This window comes from Giraffa tippelskirchi, chromosome 10, assembly GCF_054371585.1.
Source record: "Giraffa tippelskirchi isolate mGirTip1 chromosome 10, T2T-mGirTip1v1.2.pri, whole genome shotgun sequence".
Classification (NCBI taxonomy): Eukaryota; Metazoa; Chordata; class Mammalia; order Artiodactyla; family Giraffidae; genus Giraffa; species Giraffa tippelskirchi.
The window spans coordinates 82,169,779-82,190,062 of record NC_137284.1 but is presented as its reverse complement, the minus strand read 5'-3'; the positions used below and the strand labels follow the sequence as shown (position 1 = coordinate 82,190,062).

The 20,284-nt window shown below is 36.5% G+C and overlaps 1 protein-coding gene and 1 long non-coding RNA gene across 3 annotated transcripts in view; one reads left to right on the top strand and one right to left on the bottom strand.

The window, feature by feature from the left end:
* LOC145524401 (uncharacterized) overlaps window positions 1–9,959 on the top strand; it is a 133,751-nt gene extending 123,792 nt beyond the window's left edge. Inside the window, exons 2-3 of the long non-coding RNA XR_014067483.1 lie at window positions 8,602–8,783; window positions 8,919–9,959. This is a non-coding gene — a long non-coding RNA (uncharacterized LOC145524401). The remainder of the gene's footprint in view (window positions 1–8,601; window positions 8,784–8,918) is intronic.
* The window catches only part of SEMA3D (semaphorin 3D), a 217,772-nt gene that overhangs the window by 10,652 nt on the left and 186,836 nt on the right, over window positions 1–20,284 (bottom strand). For both annotated transcript variants that reach the window (XM_081536535.1, XM_081536536.1), the window contains 5 exons: window positions 16,795–17,017; window positions 13,854–13,942; window positions 12,035–12,076; window positions 9,020–9,177; window positions 6,168–6,232 (listed from right to left, as the gene is read on the bottom strand). In XM_081536535.1, coding sequence (XP_081392661.1) covers window positions 6,168–6,232; window positions 9,020–9,177; window positions 12,035–12,076; window positions 13,854–13,942; window positions 16,795–17,017 — 577 coding nt within the window. The remainder of the gene's footprint in view (window positions 1–6,167; window positions 6,233–9,019; window positions 9,178–12,034; window positions 12,077–13,853; window positions 13,943–16,794; window positions 17,018–20,284) is intronic.

Genomic DNA, 20,284 nt, shown 5'->3' with positions numbered 1-20,284 from the left:
TGTCTCAATTCTGCAGATGGGCCCACTTAGCATTTTAGGCATAAACCAGAGTAAGGCTTAAGGGACCTAAGTGAATCCTAAATCTAAGCACCCTGAATTATCAGCAAATGGCATGAATGCACATGTATCCAATAGTTTGGTTTCTTTTCTAGAAACTTCTTTTGAACTTATTTGTGTCTTACTAGCAAAGATTAAGTCAAGCATGCTGACCATATTATGAATTAACCTTATCTAACTTTCAAAATGCATGGATTCCACTTGAAATCTGTAGTCTATCCACTCTCTCTCTGCCAATTCAACAGATTATAGCCATGATTTTCAGTTAATAAATTCCTAATGCACAGGAAGATCACCAGTGCCGATCACAGAGGAGAAAGACATGCATCATTTCACAGTAACAGAGACTGTTTTCCTGAGCAAAGGGAGTTCATGAACAAAGCAGGGAGGATGCAGGCTGATTGTTAGGTGATGGGCAAGAGCTTGGGAGAAATTCAATGAGACAGATCAACCAAAGAACTAGTCAATTAAGTAAATGTTAAATTAGTGAAATCAACTGGAAAAGCGAAATAGTGAGCTGATTATAAGAAATCCATCTTCAAATCAGTTGAAAGTGACCCTCTGACAAGTCATCCCCACATCAGTTTTACTACAAATTAATTTACTGAATTTTCCAATAATGTTTGTTTTATCTCTGAGTTTAAAATTTTCTATTTGTAAATTTAAACATATATGTATGTGTATACACACAAACACACACATATATATATAATGTTCTCTTCAGTTCAGTTCAGTTGCTCAGCCATGTCTGACTGTTTACGACCCCATGGACTGCAGCATGCCAGGCCTCCCTGTCCATCGCGAACTCCCGGAGTTTACTCAAACTCATGTCCATTGAGTCCGTGATGCCATCCAACCATCTCATCCTCTGTGGTCCCCTTCTCCTACTGCCTTCAATCCTCACAGCATCAGAGTCTTTTCCAATGAGTCAGTTCTTTACATCAGGTGGCAAAGTACTGGAATGTTTCAGCTTCAGCATCAGTCTTTCCAATGAATATTCAGGACTGATTTCCTTCAGGATGGACTGGTTGGATCTCCTTGCAGTCCAAGGGATTCTCAGGAGTCTTCTCCAACACCACAGTTCAAAAGCATCAATTCTTCAGCACTCAACTGTCTTTATAGTCCAACTCTCACATCCATATGTGACTACTAGAAAAACCATAGCTGTGACTAGATGGACCTTTGTTGGCAAAGTAAAGTCTCTGCTTTTTAATATGCTGTCTAAGTTGGTCATAACTTTTCTTCCAAGGAGCAAACGACTTTTAATTTCATGGCTGCAGTCACCATCTGCTGTGATTTTGGAGCCCCAAAAAATAAAGTCTCTCACTGTTTCCCCATCTATTTGCCATGAAGGGATGGAACCAGATGCCATGATCTTAGTTTTCTGAATGTTGAGCCTTAAGCCAACTTTTTCACTCTCCCCTTTCACTTTCATCAAGAGGCTATTTAGTTCTTCTTCGCTTTCTGCCATAAGGGTGGTAACACCCATATGGGTAAAACACCCATGAGGGTGTTTTAACACTATCATTAATAACCGTGCAATATCACAGTATGTAACAATTGATGAACAAAAGATTTATTAGCCGGTTATTCAAAACTTGATTACCGGGTCAATGCAACGCATGTTTATGGTGGGTTGTAAGCAACTCGTCTCCTCTCTTCTTTACCAAAAACAATTGTTCACATGTGACCCTTTCTCTTCCTTGAGATTCAAAACCCTTAGTTTGAAAATACCCTCTTAATTTCTACTTTAATTCTCACAATTGATTCTCTATCACTGACTTCTCCTATTCCAATCGATCACCAAACTACCAAAGTAAATTGCTTTTATTTTTAAAAACAATGTTTCTTAGTAATATGAAATAGTTCCTTATCACTTACAGGGTAAACACAAACTCCATAGAATAACACAGGGATGGTCATGAACTTAACCAAACCTGTGTGAGTCCTTTCTGATTTTAATACCTGTTACTTAATCCACTCAGGAAAGTGTGATTGTTTCTTTAAGGAACAGCTCAAGTGCTATCCCTCTGAATATCCCTTCCTTCACCTAAGTATGAGGCAGACATTTTTTTTGCCTACCACAGTGGCATTACTTTCAATGTAGGGAATATATTAGTGATTATGGCAGGCAAATTCACCACCTTTACATTCCAGTGACAGAGACAAAGTAATCAGGTGAATGAATAGATAATATAGTATCTGGCTGTGTTATGCAGTACACATAAAAATAAAGCAGATTAGGGAATAATTAGGGATAGAAGGGAAGAAAGGTATTTCAGGTAGGTTGGTCAGAAAGAGTGTCTCTGAGAAATTAACACTGATACTAATATTTCAATCACAGAATAAAATGATGTGAGGATAGAGCCATGTGGACACCTGAAGTGAAGAGTTCTTCAGGTACAGAGGAAACAAATGCAGACAGGGCTGAGGTAGGAACCAGACTAGTGCTTTTGAGAAACTCATTTCAAAAGATCATGGGCTTCCCAGGTGGTGCTAATGGTAAAGACCCTGCCTGCCAATGAAGAAAACATAAGGGATGCAGGTTAGATCCATGGGTCAGGAAAATCTCCTGGAGGAGGGCATGGCAACCCACTCCAGTATTCTTGCTTGGAGAATCCCATGGACAGAGGAGCCTGGTGGGCTACAGTCCATCCCAAAGAGTCTGACATGACCAAAGCAACTGAGCACACACGCACACACACTCTAAATGTTCACAGCAGCAATATTTACAATAGTTAAGACATGGAAGCAATCTAAATGTCCATTAACAGATGAACGGATAAAGAAGATTTTCATAATGTTCATACACACACACACATACATATATATAATGGAATAGTACACAGCCATAAACAGAAATGCAATAATGACATGTGCAGCTGCATGGATGATCCTAGAGATTATCAGGTCAGAAAGAAAAAGACATATACCATATATCACTTATATGTGGAATTTAGAATATGACACAAATGAACTTATCTATGAAACGGATTCACCCACACAGAAAAAAGACTAAGGGTTGTCAAGGGAGAAGGGGATAGGGAAGTGATGGATTGGGAATGTGGGATTAGTGGATACAAACTATTATATATTAGAATGGAATAAAAAAAAAAAAAACAAGGTCCTACTCTATAGAAGATGACCGCTTCTCAGCAGGAAAGCTATGACAAACCTAGACAGTGTGTTGAAAATTAGAGATGTCACACTGCTGACAAAGGTCCATATAGTCAAGGCTATGGTCTTCCCCATGGTCACATACGGTTGTGAGAGCTGGACTGTAAAGAAGGCAGAGCACCAGAGAGAATTGATGTCTTCAAACTGTGGTGCTGGAGAAGACTCCTGAGAGTCCCTTGAACTGCAAGGAGATCAAACCAGTCAACCTTAAGGGAAATCAACCCTGAAATGGAGGGACTGATGCTGAAGCTCCAGTATTTTGGTCACTTGTTGCAAACAGCTGACTCACTGGAAAAGTCCCTGATGCTGGGAAAGATTGAGGGCAGAAGGAGAAGAGGGCCTGAGAGGATGAGATAGCTTGATGGCATCACCAATGCATTGGACATGAACTTGGGCAAACTCTAGGAGATGGTGCAGGACTGGGAGCCCTGACGTGCCACAGTCTATGGGGTTGCAAAGATCCAGACATGACTGGGTGACTGAACAACAACAATTACTGTATTTCACAGGGAAGAATACTCAATATCCTATTAAACCATAATGGAAAAGAATATAAAGAAGAATAAATATATGTGGCTTCCCTGATGGCTCAGTAGTCAAGAATCAGCCTGCCAATGCAGCAGACACAGGTTCAATCCCTGGGTTGGGAAGATCCCCTGGAGAAGGAAATGGCAACCCACTCCAGTGTTCTTGCCTGGAAAATCCCATGGACAGAGAAGCCTGGCAGTCTACAGTCCATGGAGTTATGGAGAGTCTGACACAACTTAGCAACTAAACAACAACAAAATACCTAAATCACTTTGCTGTACACCAGAAAAAACTAACACAACACTGTAAATCAACTATACTTGAATTTTTTAAAGAAAACCTCTGATAGTGTTGAAATGGACACTGTTAAGGAGTGAAGAGACAGAGATGGAATGTTTAGATAGTAGAATGAAAAGGAAAGTTAAGAACACTCAGAAAGAGAAGCCTATATGGTAAAAGAAAAACCAGAAGTTTTACATGTGGTGCCATGAAGCATACATGTGCTGGGAGACCATCTCTGTAAACGCAAGGCCCTGATTTGTAGTGCTTGCTGATTTTTCTGGTATAAGAACTCCCACCGTGGCTGATTCAAGGTACCAATGGTTTAAAACCAGCTCAAAAGACTCCTACATAATAAACAATCAGCTCTCATGGGGCCATAAGAACTGGCTCCAGCATATCACTGCACCACTGCAGGGAAGCCAAGTGAAAAAAGTGTTTCAGGGAGGAAGGAGCTAGAGAGTAGGTAATAATGAGTGCTGAAAAGTGTGCACTGGATTTGGCAAGGGATCTTGAGAAAAACTGGACTGAGTTAGAGTGGTGATGGTGCTTAGAAAAGGCAGTGTACAGTGGAGCATAACAAGAAGGGGATGTGATAAAGTGGAGATGGAGATTGTGAGAGTCTTAGGCAGCAACAGTGTTTTATAAGTCCTTATAACATGGCATATATTTTACTTGTTTTTTTTTGTTGCTCGCTCCCTACCCTAACACACACTTAAATTTAAAATCCATGAATGTGCAGATTGTTTTCTTTTTTGTTCATTTGTTGTCATTTAGTTGCTAAGTTGTTTTCAACTCTTTTGTGACCTGTGCACTGTAGCCCTGCCAGGCTCCTCTATCCATGGGATTTCCCAGGCAAGAACACTGGCGTGGGTTGCCATTTCTTTCTCTAGGGAATCTTCCTGACCCAGGGATGGAACCTGTATCTCCTGCCTTGGCAGGAGAATTCTTTACTGCTGAGCATATCCACCATACCTAAAACAGTCCCTGCTAATCTCATATGCATATGTGAAAAACTATGCACAGCACACAGTAATGATTGCTAAATAAAACACAGGCTGTTACAGTGAGTCACCTGCCCATTGGAACAAGAAAACAAACGTCCTGTTCTGGACGAGAGCTTGTTTTTCAGAAGAATGATATTTTAAATTATAAACAATTGTTTTGTTTTTAAATTAAGAAAACTCTGCCAGACCACCAGTTACAGACTATGAAATGTGGGTTGTTTATTCAGTGGTGGGTGGTTACTAACAGTGTGATGACGGGAAGGCAGTTCCTTTCTTCCTCCAGTTGTATGTGTGTTTGTGTGTGTGCATGCACTTGTATGCATATATTTTCTATCTGAAGGCAGAGCTTGAGAGTGGAAAGTAACTAAAGCTCTGGAATGTATACATTTACAGATTGTATTCTCTGTTACTAGAGTCACTCAACAGACTTTCTCTCAATTTTCTACTCCACCCTTCTTACACTCAGACTTTCAAGATCCTCCTTTCTATGACATTTTCTCTGAATAATACAGCCTCTGGTGATCTCTTTTTTTTTCCCCTAAACTCCCACATCACGATTTGTACCTTATGACATCTCCCCAAAGAACTGTAAGTTAGCTAAGGAGTCTCATTGTCTCAAAGTATGACCGGGTCAATTATATGCACATGGAACTCACTTAATAAATATTTACTGATTGAATGGTACATGAATTAATAAGTGAATACAAATAATGCACAGGCTACATGAAGTTTCTTTCTAATAAGTCCAGCCCTTTTATCAAACTTTTCTGGGAGGGTCTCTTCTGGGACGGCTTAAAAATCCATATGTTTTGGACTATATTCTGCTCTATCTCTAATGGCAGTTTCAAACTTTACAAGGATGGACAAGGCAGTAAAAAAAGGGGAAAGGTATAGGAATTTTAAAAGCCATATGAAACAAATAACAATATAACAAAGAATTATATTCACTTAGACACGTGAACAGGGGGCTGATTTATAAAACCTTCTATTGCTTTTCCAGAACACAAGTGTTACACAAAATGGGATCTTCCCATGTTTTAAGTCATATAATAAAAAAGACACACAAAGATTAGGCTTGCAGTTTTCAATGACAATAAAGAATAGTAGACCTATACTTACTGTCTTCTATGTCCCAGCACTGGGTGATTGGGTCCCCATATTTCACATCTTGGCGTCTAGCTCGCCTATGGAAAAGGGATTAAACTGTTTAGAACTTCAAGCATGATATCTGGAATATGAAAAGTCTACATCTAATACTAATAACAGTAGCAGAAGCAGAACTGTACTTGTTTCACTGCTTAACTTAAATGCAGGTCAGTATTCCAATCACTGCAACATTAATCCAAGTACTACTAGTTAGGTAGAGTCCTAACAGAATGGATCTTGTTTTAGCAATAAGATGATCTGAATTTTATTTAGCCACCACAATTTTTCTTTGGTTTTGACAAATTATTCAGCACAACAGGTTGACTATAAATGTACTCCAGTTTTTATCTACATCCAATGAGGGGTAACTATTTGTATCTTCTTTTTTTCAGTCAGTCAATGGAAAGTAACAAGATATAAAAGAGCTTTAGTCAGTGGGTAAGAAAGTACGCACAAATATAAAATGTTTTATCATATGAAGATTCATTATTATATTTACGTGATTAAACAACAAGATAAATATTATTTGAAACAGAAGTACAAATTTGATATGGCATGAATGGCTAGATGTTATTTCTATCTACTGACACAGTTCACAATGTTTCTTTCATAGTGGTGCTAATGATAGTAATAATAAAATAGTGGCCTTGTACATTATTGTCACATGTTTTCCTTAAGAGAAAATATTGTATTTTCTATTTTCAGTTTTTTATTGTATAAAAAAAAAAATCTGCTACATCTAAGTTAAACAAATCTTATACTCAGCGTGCAGTTTCATTTGCTTTGGCTATTTTATGTTGCCACATCAGAGATCACAGATGTCACAATGAACGTTCTGTGATATGTAGGATATTCCTTAAGGGGAATGTTGACCAGATGACAGTCTTGTGGACGATTCATCTATCATAGACACTTTTTGGCTCACACAAACATTATGTTAGTTAAGGGAGAACATCACAGTGGCATGTCACAAGATCAGAGATACAGTCTTGGGAAATACAAAAAGAAAAAAATATGATGGTATAAGGTACATAAGGTCAAGAATGTTTTTAAATCTTGGCTTCATAAGGAACAGGATCAATTCATCAAACTGAAGGTTCATTACCAACTAACGAGCATTCCTGTTTTTTAGGTTCTAGAAAAGAAAAGCATTGTCCAAAGACTACCTAGGATGAGTATATTCTTTGTCAAAAACTAACAAAAATGTTGTGACTTTTTACTTTAAACTTGAAATAATAGTATGTGCCCACTTATATTCAATTCAGAGATTTCAGGGAATATATAAAGGTCTTGGCATTGTGTCTGTTTTTGTACTATACATTCAATCTGAGATACTAGAATTTACAATTTAAGAGATCAGTTAACTTTCAAAAAATAGAAGTGCATATGCAGTAGTAGGACTATTGTATGCTCACCGGCTATCTTGTTAAGACCTAAAAATTAAAAATATATATATACAGTTTGCTGACATTTTACCTAGAACAAAATATACTTTGAGTGATACTTTAATAAATAGTGTTACTGTAAACCACATTTTAAAATAATGATATTTTAATATATCAGCCACCATAACTCATATTAATGAGCACTCAGGTTGTTTCCAATAATTTCGCTATTGAAAACAGTGCTGAAATGAACAAACATATAATTTGTGGTACTTTTTTGCCCATGTATGTGTAAATAAGCTCCTAGCCTGGGTACTGTTGGCCTACAATGACATTACTTTTAAGAGTACATAAAGCAATAAGTTACAAACAGTGGGACATAGTTTGATATTTAAGCATATCTGGGTGGCAGAAATTGGCCAAGTTGGAGTAAAAGCAAAATTCCACATAATCACTGGGATGTACTCTGGGCTGTATATAATCTACGGTATTACAAAAACATACATTTATACATTATTTATAAAGTAGTAACTATGAGTATATGCATATTTATAAATAAGGGAAGAAAGGAAGAATGTACAAAGGTTAGAATAGTAAAGAAAGCAAACTTTTCGTGCTTTCTGACAAAGATGAAGGCAAAGGATATAAACAATTATCAGAATTTTTTAAAGCTCTGAAATCAAGGGTTATCTGTTAAATCCATTAAACCTGTAACCTGCCTTCATTGATCAAGCTTGCTTTAATTGTTGCTACAAGAAGGTGCCTATGTCCAAGCCTCAGGTAACCTGAACAAATGAGCTTTTTGCCCAAGTTGTTGGAGTTGGTTGTGTCCCATTTGAACTCTAGCCTGTTAAGACACTAGCCTTCCCTCTGGGCATGTGAGGGTGTCCAGTGACCTTTTGACATCAGAGGCCAAAACTCCACCCTCCGAGCATGCATCCCAGGAAGAAGCCTGTAGCTTAGTTCCATCTGCACAAGACATTGCTTACCTCACCTTTTCTATCTCCAATTACCTTTCCCAGGCTCCCCAGGTCTCAGCTTTATCCCATACACATCCTGAGACCCTCGCCTGTGGGGAGGCGGATTTGAGACTTGTTTCCTGTCTCCTTGCTTGACTGCCTCGTGAATAAACCCCGTTCTCTGCTGCAAACCTTGGCATCTCCACAACTGGCTTGCTGTGCGTCGGACAAACAAACCTGGTTTGGTAAAACCTCCACATTTCTGGATTTCAGAACATTCTATTTTATCCTCCTTAAATTTAGCTTTATGAAAAACTATAAAACACTTAGGTTATAATATTCATACCACAAACCATGTTTCCTGTATGTTTTCTCTTTAGACTAACTACAAGAGAAGTTGGCCAACTTTTACTCACAACTTCATGTGAGCTGTTCATCATGTAAAATGGAAGGCTTCCTCTTAACGTGAGGTGCTGCTCACCTTTTCGAAGTGGGCGCATATCGAGAGCATGCATGTCCGTCCCAGGCACAGTAGGGGTCTCGGGCAAGACAACAGTCTGCGCAAGCTTTCCCATAAGTGTCGCATCTGTGCAAGGAAAGCTGAACCAATCCGTCTCGGGAACCAACGTACAATTGTTGCTGCAAATCAGGCAGAACAAATGCATTAGAAGCATCTTTCAGCCTAGTCTTAAGAACTTCCCTTTCTTGAATACCATATCACAGATCTAAATCTGTCTCCTAGGGTGCCACAGGAAGAGTAAGATAAGTCAGTCTTCAGTCTGGCTGGATGGTGTTTTGAAGATGTTGATCCTGAATTGGACAGCATTCTATAGAGCTAGAGTAACCTTGGCAGTAATTTAAGAAGGTCAAAAACCAGCTGCTAGACTGAGGAATTAAGATGTCAAATTCTTTCTTAATAGTTGAAAATACACTTTGGTGGATTATATCAAGCACAGATGCTATAGGCAACACTGACGGTCTTCTCCTGCCATAAGAAATGACCAAAAGAAGGTTTCTAGAACTTTTTCTGTGGTTTTAACTAACCACTTCATTTGCTAATGAAGTACAGATCCCTGAAGGAAAATGAGATATAAATGAGAGAGAAAGTATTTGGTATCACTGTGAAGAAAGTATTAAGGAGGCTTGTGGGATGCTATATCACACGTGAAAATCTGCAGGATACTGACAAACTCAGCAAATAAAATTACATTTTGAAAATAAGTCCTAAATATAAGGCACAACATCCTCACATCCTTACATGAATTTATTTGAGGACATGTGGTGGTGGCAGAGGGGAGGGATGATCCAAGTGAACAAGCCATGGTCTGTGCCTTCCAATGACATGCGGTCAAGTCTAGCAGACCTACCAAACTTTAAATGGAGGGGGAAAAATCTGGAAATACATACTGGCACAAATAACAGATGTGGACTCTACCTATAGCAATCTGTCTTATACCCCTACCAGCCACTAATCTGCCAGTTAAGACCTCCAAGAGCCTAAATGCATATATTGTTTAGTATTTATTTTACTATATAATTCTCTATAATGTCCTTGAAACTCTTCCTTTTCTCCTGTTCTCCGTCTTTATTTCTGTCTAACATTTCTGTTTCATTTGATGACTCCTTTCTCTGCACTGAATGTTGGGTTTCCTTCTTTTCAGTTCTCTTCTTTATTCTTCTTCCTGTACAAAGACTCAGTGGTATCTTGGAAACAACATAAATATGCACATACTGATTCCCAAAATCTATGCTTTCTTCCCTACCTTTCTTTTTATTTTAGCTGTGTGGCATGTGGAATTCTTAGTTCCCCGACCAGGGATGGAACCTGTGCCCCTTGAAGTGGAAGCATGGAATCTTAGCCACTGGACCACCAAGGAAGTCACTTCCTACCCTACCTGACCAAGAGACAGCATCCCAGTCACCCAAGGCACAAATCTGGGAGTTGTCTCTGAATCTTCTTTGACTCTCATTCCATCTGCCACCTTATCTCTCCATTCTCTCATACAGAACTCTAATCTACTTCCTCCTCCCTCTCCCCTGCCTTTGTCTCAAGTCCTTATCATCTCTTTCCAGGATCACTTGTAAGTGTCCTACTATTACCCCAGGACTCAATCCATCTTCCACACTGCCACACCAGACTGCTCTAAAAGGAAAATCTTACCATGACACTCTCCTGCTTAAAATCTTTCAAGGTTTTCACTGTCTTGGATAAACATGTTAAACTTCTCAGGAGGGCATCCATGCAAAGATGTGTCTACTCTTCTGCTGTTTTACTTCCCCGGGTTCCTTTCTAGCCTCCTTGCTCCATAAGCACAGGTATGCTTTGCTACAACTGTACACAAACTTATTAGGATAAGTTACAATCTTTCACTCTTTATACCTTTTCAAATGTTCCCCACTTCTACTTGGCTTCTCCATCCCATCCTTCTTTCTATCTGATTAACTGCAAGAGCTTTCATAGCTCAAGTTGTCTTTCTCTTAGCTTCTCCCCCTGCTCCCCTGGCCCCCTTTTCCATCAGTTCCTCTCCTTTCCCTCTCCCTAGTACATGGTTCTGTTTTTGCACTACTGTGTTTGCATATGCCTTTGCCTTCCAGCTCGACATGAGTTTCTAGAGATGAAGACCTATGCCATTCATCCATTTCTGTACCCTCCAAGGACGGTAGCAGGCCTTCAGGAACTAAATGTTGAATTAAAGAACAAATTAAAAGACTGAAGAAGAAATCTACTTGGATATTTTCCTAATAATCCTTGTATCATACTAAGTGTACTCAATCTATGAATTAAGACAATTTTAGCAACACCTTAATGTTGAACATATTATTTATCATGTGTTTTATTTCTATATCAAGAGTATGTATAGAAATGGTAATGCAAGTCTGAACCTCTTGAATCAACTGGGGTTTGAAGTATCATATCCAAGAACTGTGACATCATATTAAGTATTATTAGTGTTATTATTAGCTACCATCTATTTTACACTTAGTACTAGCTTTCTGTCTAGAATTTTGCATACAGCATCCAGTTTATTAGGAGGTAGATATTATTCTTCTAACTTTACTGTTGAGGAAATTGACTTCTGGAGTAAGATATTAAGTGGAAGGTTGGAGGTTAACTATTGGGCTGTTTGCCACTGCAGTCTAACTCCTACATTCCCTGATTAAAATCCATTTTTAATGTTTAGTGCTAGTATTCTATTGTTACATGAATTACTTTACAGCCTTGACAGACCGGCATTCTCATGAGACTAGGAAAGTGAGCTCAATTTTCAAGAGCCAAAGAAAGGGAGAATGTATTATTCAATTAATGAAATTGGGTTCCATGTCTCCTATGGCAAGGCTGAAACAATGCCCAATAATCTATTACAAAAGAAACAATCTAAAGCTTTTTATAGATTTATAATTTAACTTCCTGCCTCAGTGGATTTTCCCTAAAATAAACTTTGATTCAAACAGTCTTCCTTTTGTGGCTAATTTTTACACAAAAATTAGAAATTACCTGCTTCAGAGACAACTCCATGTTCAAGATGATTGATGAATGCTGCAAAATAGAAGTTAACTGTTAGTAATCACGAACAGTCTTTTATAGTAGCCAATATTTTATCTTGTACCAAAGATAATTGGAGTAAACTTTAAGGCTCTGTTATGTAGAGGAGAAAAAGATCTTAATGTTTGCTATTTCATTCCCATGTGCAGTGATTCAACCTTAATAAAATTATCAAAATCGTTTCTTATTAAAGAAAAATTACGTAAATATATGTGAGGCATTCTGCATTGGAAATTGTTCCCAGTTGCCCATAAGGTTTCTCCTGCTTCTGATTTTGCTTATCTTAACTGCTTCCATATAATTCAAACTAGTGTTGACAAGAACATCTCCATAATTATTTATTGCCTCTTTCTGCTCTCACTTAGATCAGTAGTTCAAAACTTGTTCAAGTAGCAGAATTCTAAAAAGTTATAGTGCTCCTTGTGAATAAGCATATTCTTTATAGAACCCTACACAACTTGATGTGTATAATTTCATGGGGGAAAGTTTTATTTGTAGGAAATACATCTCTATGCAAGCAATATAAAATTTAAAATATGAACAGAAAAGCTCCCAAACTAAGAAAGATGGGATGTTTAAAATTCTTTTCATCTATCATCAATCTTTCCCTATATATTCATTTATCAAAATAGATATAAAAAATTTAAGAAAGTATATGAAAGAAATGAAAAGAAAAATGTTAAATGAGGACATTCTATCAAATAACTTTTTTTAATGAATTAAGCAGACAGGTTCATTGTTTAATCTTAAGAGTGGAATCCAAACAGTTCTTCTTGACCACTAACAACCACTGAACAGACTCAGTCTAACATGCCTATATGTGTTGTGGGGGCTTTATTTTTGGCCTCTGGGTTCACACTTATATTTGACATTGACTTTTCCCTCAGGAACTACCCAAGGCTTTGTTTTCAGTAGATGGCAGACAGCAGGTCTTGTTCTTGTTAACTCCTGGACCACTAGTGTCATCATAGTGTAAACAGGAACCGATGGAACCGGCATGTTAATTAACTTGAGCCCCTCACAGTGGAGGGCTCTACTCTCCTTTACAACAATAGATATTCACATGGAAACAGTATATTTTAATAAACTGTCTCAACAAAAATGTTACAAAAGACACAGCATATTTTTCAAAAGCTCTTCTAAGAAATGCAATTTTATTTCTAATTTCATTTTTAGAAAATAACTTTGAACTGAATCTCACTGAACATCTACAAAGAATGCCACAATTCAGATTTACTGTTAAAAGTCTAAGGATATTCCCCAAATCTGGAGAATTATTATTTTAGATCTCTTAACTTTTTGGGTGATTGAGAGGAACTTAGCATACATAAAGATATACTATCATGCAACTTAAAAAAAAATTTCCTTATAGAAATGCAGGGAAACATGATTTATACACTTTTCAGTTTTCTCAAATTCAACTGAAGAAAAACTGAAAAGTAAAATTTATAAAGCAAAACAGCATCTGGATAGTAAAAGAGATCCCAGGCTTTCATCTACTGTAGTCATTTGTCTGAGCATAAGCTTGGAAAACTCAGTCATGAGGGGTAGTCCCAGGAGTTCCACGCTCAGTTATATTCTACAGGGGAAAGTGAGTCCCACTCTTGGTTGCTTTTTAAACTTTTTTCCTTCACTTAAGGAAACAAAAAATAAAGGAGTTAACTGCAAAGACTTCTCCAGAAAAAGTGATGATATATTGAGACAAACACATCCCATATAAGAACTGCTTAGGTTCACCATTCTTCTCCCGGAACTCTGGCCTAAGTCTTACCTTGAATATCTGTAATTCCTCCAGTACTACCTCTTCCATATTCCACTTCTCCTTTGAAATGCTGACAACTTTTAGAACTGTTCCAATGTCTGAAAAAATAAATTACCCATGATCCTTCTGTTTCTACTTCAATGTTTAAACATTCGCAACCTTCACATTGCTCCCTTCATTTTTTTTCTCAATGCCTTTCAAGAAATCAGGTTAAATAAAGCATGGAAGAAATGAAGCTTATGTATTAATATATGATCCTCCTCTTCTGAAACATTATAGCTTTCAGCTCATAGAACATGTGTTTATAAAGCAAATATTAAAATACACATACTTGGAGGGTATTCTTAGCACAGGAATATCTATGTCTCCTTTAAAACTTAGTTGAAATGATAATAAAAGAGAAACAACATTTTTGGAATTTAAAGGGTTAAAATATATTAACACTTTTTCTCTCTTTCTAAGTATAAGAAATACTTCTTCAGTACTTATCCAATTCACTATGAAAGACAAATATTTTTTTAATAATCTTAACAAATGGAAGAGAAATCATTGAGGTATCTATATGAGAAAAGTGGCCGCTACTAATCAAATGTATTTAACTGACAGAAACATTAATGGGCTAGAAAGTAAAGTTTTTATCTAAAATTATTTTAGAATTTAAAAAAAAATTATCACAAGATTAATAATACATTGCAGTTCCACAAGGTGGCATGTTATTACAGAAAGATGATCAAAAGAACATTTTAGAAAAAAAAATTTCCACTTGGAGATTAATGTCTAGACTGACCTATATAAAAATAAATTAAAAATAGTTGCTTATAAACTTCTGAGCACTTCTGGCTGGAGTATGTAAACATGTATGGTAATAATCCTGTTTGTACAAAACAGCGTGAATTGTTTTTAAATGAGTCTAGAATCTTTGAAAAATATTAGATATACATTTTCCAAATACCGTATTTGGAAATCAGTCTACCTCAGTATTCTTATAATTTTCTCAATTAAAGTTAGGTAGTACCACCTAGTGGCTAAATGGCTTTTCTGACCCAGAAATGTTGAAGAGCTAGGAATGAGCTTTGGGTGGGCCATGCAATTAAGAGGCAAACTCGTTAGAATTAATGACAAACTAATTATTTCATGTTTTGATGCTTCATTAGTAATCTCTGTAGTCTGGAAAGCATCACTCTTTTTCCCTGGGCCTTGGTACCGCCATCTGCAGCATAATCAGGTTTGACAACTGGAGTTCTTAAAAGTCCTTTGAGTCTGTCACACAGATGCTTCCTAATATACCTAACTTTTGTAAAACCAATACACTTTTAGAAATAAAATTATCCTAAAATTGTTTTGTAGTCCTAAAAACCTTTTCCAGTAAAAGTGTCAATTTCTTCAAAACTCATCAAATTTCTATTTTTTTATGCAATGCTTGATCCATCAAATTATACAACATTATCCAAGATGCAGTGCTTTTGTTTTAATGATACATGCTATTTTTATTGCCATTAGAATTCACAGTACACTATTAGATATTACTTTTTTGAAAAGCACCAAATAAATAATATTTCTTTTCCTAGGAAAAGTAATCATTTTAATGAGTTGGAAGTCAAAAAGTAAATAAAATGGGTTCTAATAATGAATAATTAATCCACAAAATTCAAAGGCAGGAAAAATAATTACAAATAAGTTTTTACTTTAAGTTCTTTGCAAATTAATGATTAACTTTTCTGAAAAGCCATCTTATGTCAGCTAAGTCAGGGATTCTCAAAAATTGGGTGAAGGGATCCTTTGGGGTAGAATTGTCAAATATCTCTGTAGAAAGAAGGAAACGTGAAGTGTGAAGACAGAGAAACTTTTCTTTGCCTACTTGTTTGAGTCCATAGTCATTCAGCAACCATGTATTGAGCACCTCATCTATAGCAGGCACACTGCAGTTGTGATATAGAAATATGTTTTGAAATCTCACACAACTCTAATGGAGGCTGGGAGATAGGTAGGATGGTCAATTAAAAGCACTTGTTATGCAAGTTAAAAAAACACTGACTACACTGTTGTTGGTGGGAATGCAAACTAGTACAGCCACTATGGAGAACAGTGTGGAGATTCCTTAAAAACTGGGACTAGAACTGCCATATGACCCAGCAATCCCACTGCTGGGCATATACACCAAGGAAACCAGAATTGAAAGAGACGCGTGTACCCCAATGTTCATCGCAGCACTGTTTACAATAGCCAGGACATGGAAGCAACCTAGATGTCCATCAGCAGACGAATGGATAAGGAAGCTGTGGTACATATACACAATGGAATATTACTCAGCCATTAAAAAAAATACATTTGAATCGGTTCTACTGAGATGGATGAAACTGGAGCCCATTATACAGACTGAAGTAAGCCAGAAAGAAAAACAACAATACAGTATACTAATGCATATATATGGAATTTGAAAGATGGTAACGATAACCCTATATGCGAGACAGAATAAGAGACACAGATGCATAGAACAATTTTATGGACTCTGAGGGAGAAGGTGAGGGTGGGACGTTCTGGGAGAATAGCATTGAAACATGTATATTATCATATGTGAAACAGAACACCATTCCATGTTCGATGCATGAGACAAGGGCTCAGGGCCGGGGCAATGGGATGACCCAGAGGGATGGGATGGGGAGGGAGGTGGGTGGGGGGTCCAGGAAGGGGAACACATGTAAACCCATGGCTGATTCATGTCAATGTATGGCAAAAACTATTACAATATTGTAAAGTAATTAGCCCCCAACTAAAATAAATAAATTTATAAAAAAAAAAGTTAGAAGTTAAAAAAAAAAAAAAAAACACTGACTAGGTATGAACTAATAATTACTCATTTTGATTTTGACCAGTAGACTTTTCTGAATTTTTTGTTTGTCTAATAATGAAAAATTCATGTGAAAGAAAGCGTAACCTGGCTCTAGCATACCTGTTCCAAGAAACATCACATCGTACTGGCCATCTTCTGCAACCACGTGATCCACCACGATCTGTGTCAGTCTGTAATCCACATTGATTCGCTTGAACGTTGGTCCTCCCACAACTGGATATACTGATTTATACATCACAGGGTGCCGCTTTATGAAACTGATGACATCATCTGGAAAGTCTCGGGTGGATTTGACCAGTGGGTCATAGGTTTTGCTTGGACACTGAAAAGAAATGAGGCAGGGAGTAAAGACATTGTTCACCTGAGAAATTTTCATTTACTTTCAAAGTTTTTAAAGCTTATTACTGATAGTATTAAAGAAATGGTAGACAGGATCAACGTGAAGTCACATCTAGATATAAATAAATACAGTTTGCCGTGAGTGTATTTAAATCAAGCTTTTGCTTTCAAAAATATTCTAAAATATTACTAAGAAATATTATTCAGCCACAGAAAAAATGAAATCTTACCTTTTGCAACAACATAGATGGACCTTGAGGGCATTATGCTAAGTGAAATAAGTCAAAGAAAGAAAGATAAATACTGTATGGTCTCACTTATATATGTGTAATCTAAACAATGGAACAAACAGAAGAGCTCATAGATACAGAGAACAGATTGGTGGCTGCCAGAAATGGGGGGTGAGGGACGGGCAAAATGGGTGAAGGGGCCCAAAAGGTATCAACCTCTAGCTATAAAATGAGTCCTGGTGATGTATGCTGGCTATTAGTTACAGATACTGTATTACATATTTGAAAGTTACTAAGAAAGTAGATTTTAAAAGTTCTCATCACAAGAACAAAAAAAGTAACTATCGATGGCAACTGATGCTAACTAGACCTACTGCGATCATCTTTCAGTGTATACAAATATCAAATTATGTTGTACACATGAAACTAATATGCTATATGTCAAATATACCTCAACGAAACATTAATTGTGCACACATTTTAAATCTTTTATCCATGTCCATTTGGGCTCCAGTTTTTGAAATAGTCTTTTTTAGTTGTGTTAGCATAAGTGAAAATTGGTAATTCCCATCCATATCTTTTCTTCCAAGAAGTATAACTTCAGAAAACTGAGTATAAAACCTCCGTGATAGATATTTCTATTGTCTTTTACACTGTTCTCTTCTTGAATTAACCTCAGATCTCAAAAGACAACTGTCTTAGCTTGTTGGTAGGTGGAATGGCTAATGGTCATCAAAGAGATCCTTACAAAACAAAGTATCCTGCTTATTAAAGCTCAAAAGAAATGTCTAAATTATATCCATTTATCTGTATTTTCTAAAATTTCCAAAATGAGATCTATTTTTTAAAAAGGTACATGAAATTTGAGTTTAAATCAGTAAGAAAGTGATATATAAACACCATTATTTTCAACTTCCTTTAATTAATGTAAAATTTTAAATTAAAACCATGATTGTTAAAAAATAAAATGGAACAAATCAACATGCTATAAAATTACTTGTAAAAGAGCTTTAATAGTTTGACATTATAATCATTTAGCTTTTCATAACTGGTGTGAAAATTTACTGTGAACAATTCAACAATTCAACAGCTCTTCCCCTAAAGGATCTGTGGTGAAACCCTCGGGATTTTTCACTTGTCTAACATCACTTCATCTGTGCCTTTTGGCATCCACTAATTCAATAGTTAGTATACACTGCCCCCTGGTGGTAAAAGTAAAAAATTTACACTGCTACAAATTAAATGAATTCGATGTGCCTCTCTCCAAAAATATGAAAAGGGAATTGCTTCATATTTGACTTCTTTTCATCAAATATCTCTCCTCCCACAAACTAAATCTACTTTATTTTACTATAGTTTAGGAATTTATTTCAGAATAATGCTGTTGGTTAATGCCAGTTGTTACTATTATAAGGCCCAATTGACTTGATGTAGAAAAGGCGATAATTTTTTTGATGTCATTTTTGAATTAATTGGCTAATACATTTTTTGGGGAGGAATGAAAAAATTTAGCTATATGATGAAAGCATCGAAAAGAAAATGAGCAATATTAAGGAAAGTTTATAAGAAAGTCCTGCTTTCTCCCTATTTTGGCTCTTCAACAAGTTGGAATCATAATCTGCACTGAACAGAGCTGTTTATACCCAGCACTAATTAGAATCTTGTCAAGGCTGAAATTGTACTTCTCAGTCAAAGCATTCACCAGGGTCATTCTATGGAACTAAACATCCTAGAGTTAGTCACAATAAATGACCCTGACCTCAAATTTACAGCAATAAAATCGTAATAGCTCACCAAATTACAAGAAATATCAAAGAAGTTGTAATTTTAAAAGTCTGTTAATTATTTTCCATAAATAACTTAAGAATATATTTATCTGTCATAAAAATCTTTCATGTGAAAAGAAACTGATCTTTTCTTGATCAGTTTTATTGTCTTGTCCCAGATCTGCACCAAAGAGGTTAGAAATGTCCTAGAATGTTAGCCATTTGGTACTTACTGAGCATATTCTTAGCTGGTTGTTGGCCTGAACCTATATCTGTATCTTTAGTCACTGTTTCTAGCACTTTGCTCTTAGCCAAGTGAAATCTGTCAACTAGATAATGGAAGAAACCCTGTATTAAGCAGATTAAGCTGTAACTCAAAGTGGATATGGAACTCAAATGATACAAAGCTCTTGTCCAATTACAGGCTGCATGTTTGAGTCAAAGGCCATTCATAGTGGGCTTATAGCTTAAAATGCCCATGGTGCTATCTGGTGGGTCTATCATTAAAATCAAAGCAAATGCAAGATTTCTGCCTGCATTACATCTTTGAAACAGCTCTCTATAGAAAATCAGCTCTTTTGACTTTGTAGCTACAATCACACAGTAGCCAATATTTCAAAAGATATATTGTACCATTCAAGCCAGATTTTACATCAAATTTTCAAATTATAGGAAATTTTAATATGAGAAAGTATAGGTGAATGAAGCTATGGCCATTTATCAAAGAACAAGTATAAATTTTCCTTCTTGCTCACCTTCTGACAAAAAGGTTTAAGTATATTAAAATCTAAGAAAAAAAAAGGAAATCTGGTTTCTATTGTCTATTATAAAATGATCTTCGAAAATGTATTTTTTTCATATGGCAGCTTTTCCTCATGGCATGCAGCCAGTGTTTGGATAAGATCTTTATCCTCTAGGTTGCTGTGTGTGATCTCTCTGGTCGGCGTCTCCACTCTGCTTTCACAAATGAAAGTGATTTGGTAGAGATACTCCCCGAGGTTTAAGACAGTACAGTTTGAACCAAATATTGTTATTTTAGTATGTTAAAAACCAGGGGAATTTTCCCCTTTGATATCATATACCTGCATCACACAGAGATCTAAAAATAACTTGAGATGCCAAGCATCTTATGCAGGTAAAGAGAAACTAGGGAAGAATTCCATAAAGGAGAAAGAGAATGTGTGGGGAAATGCTCCATCTAAATAACCATCTTCAATTATTTTCCTTCCACAAGTCGTAGAAGATTTTCCGTTT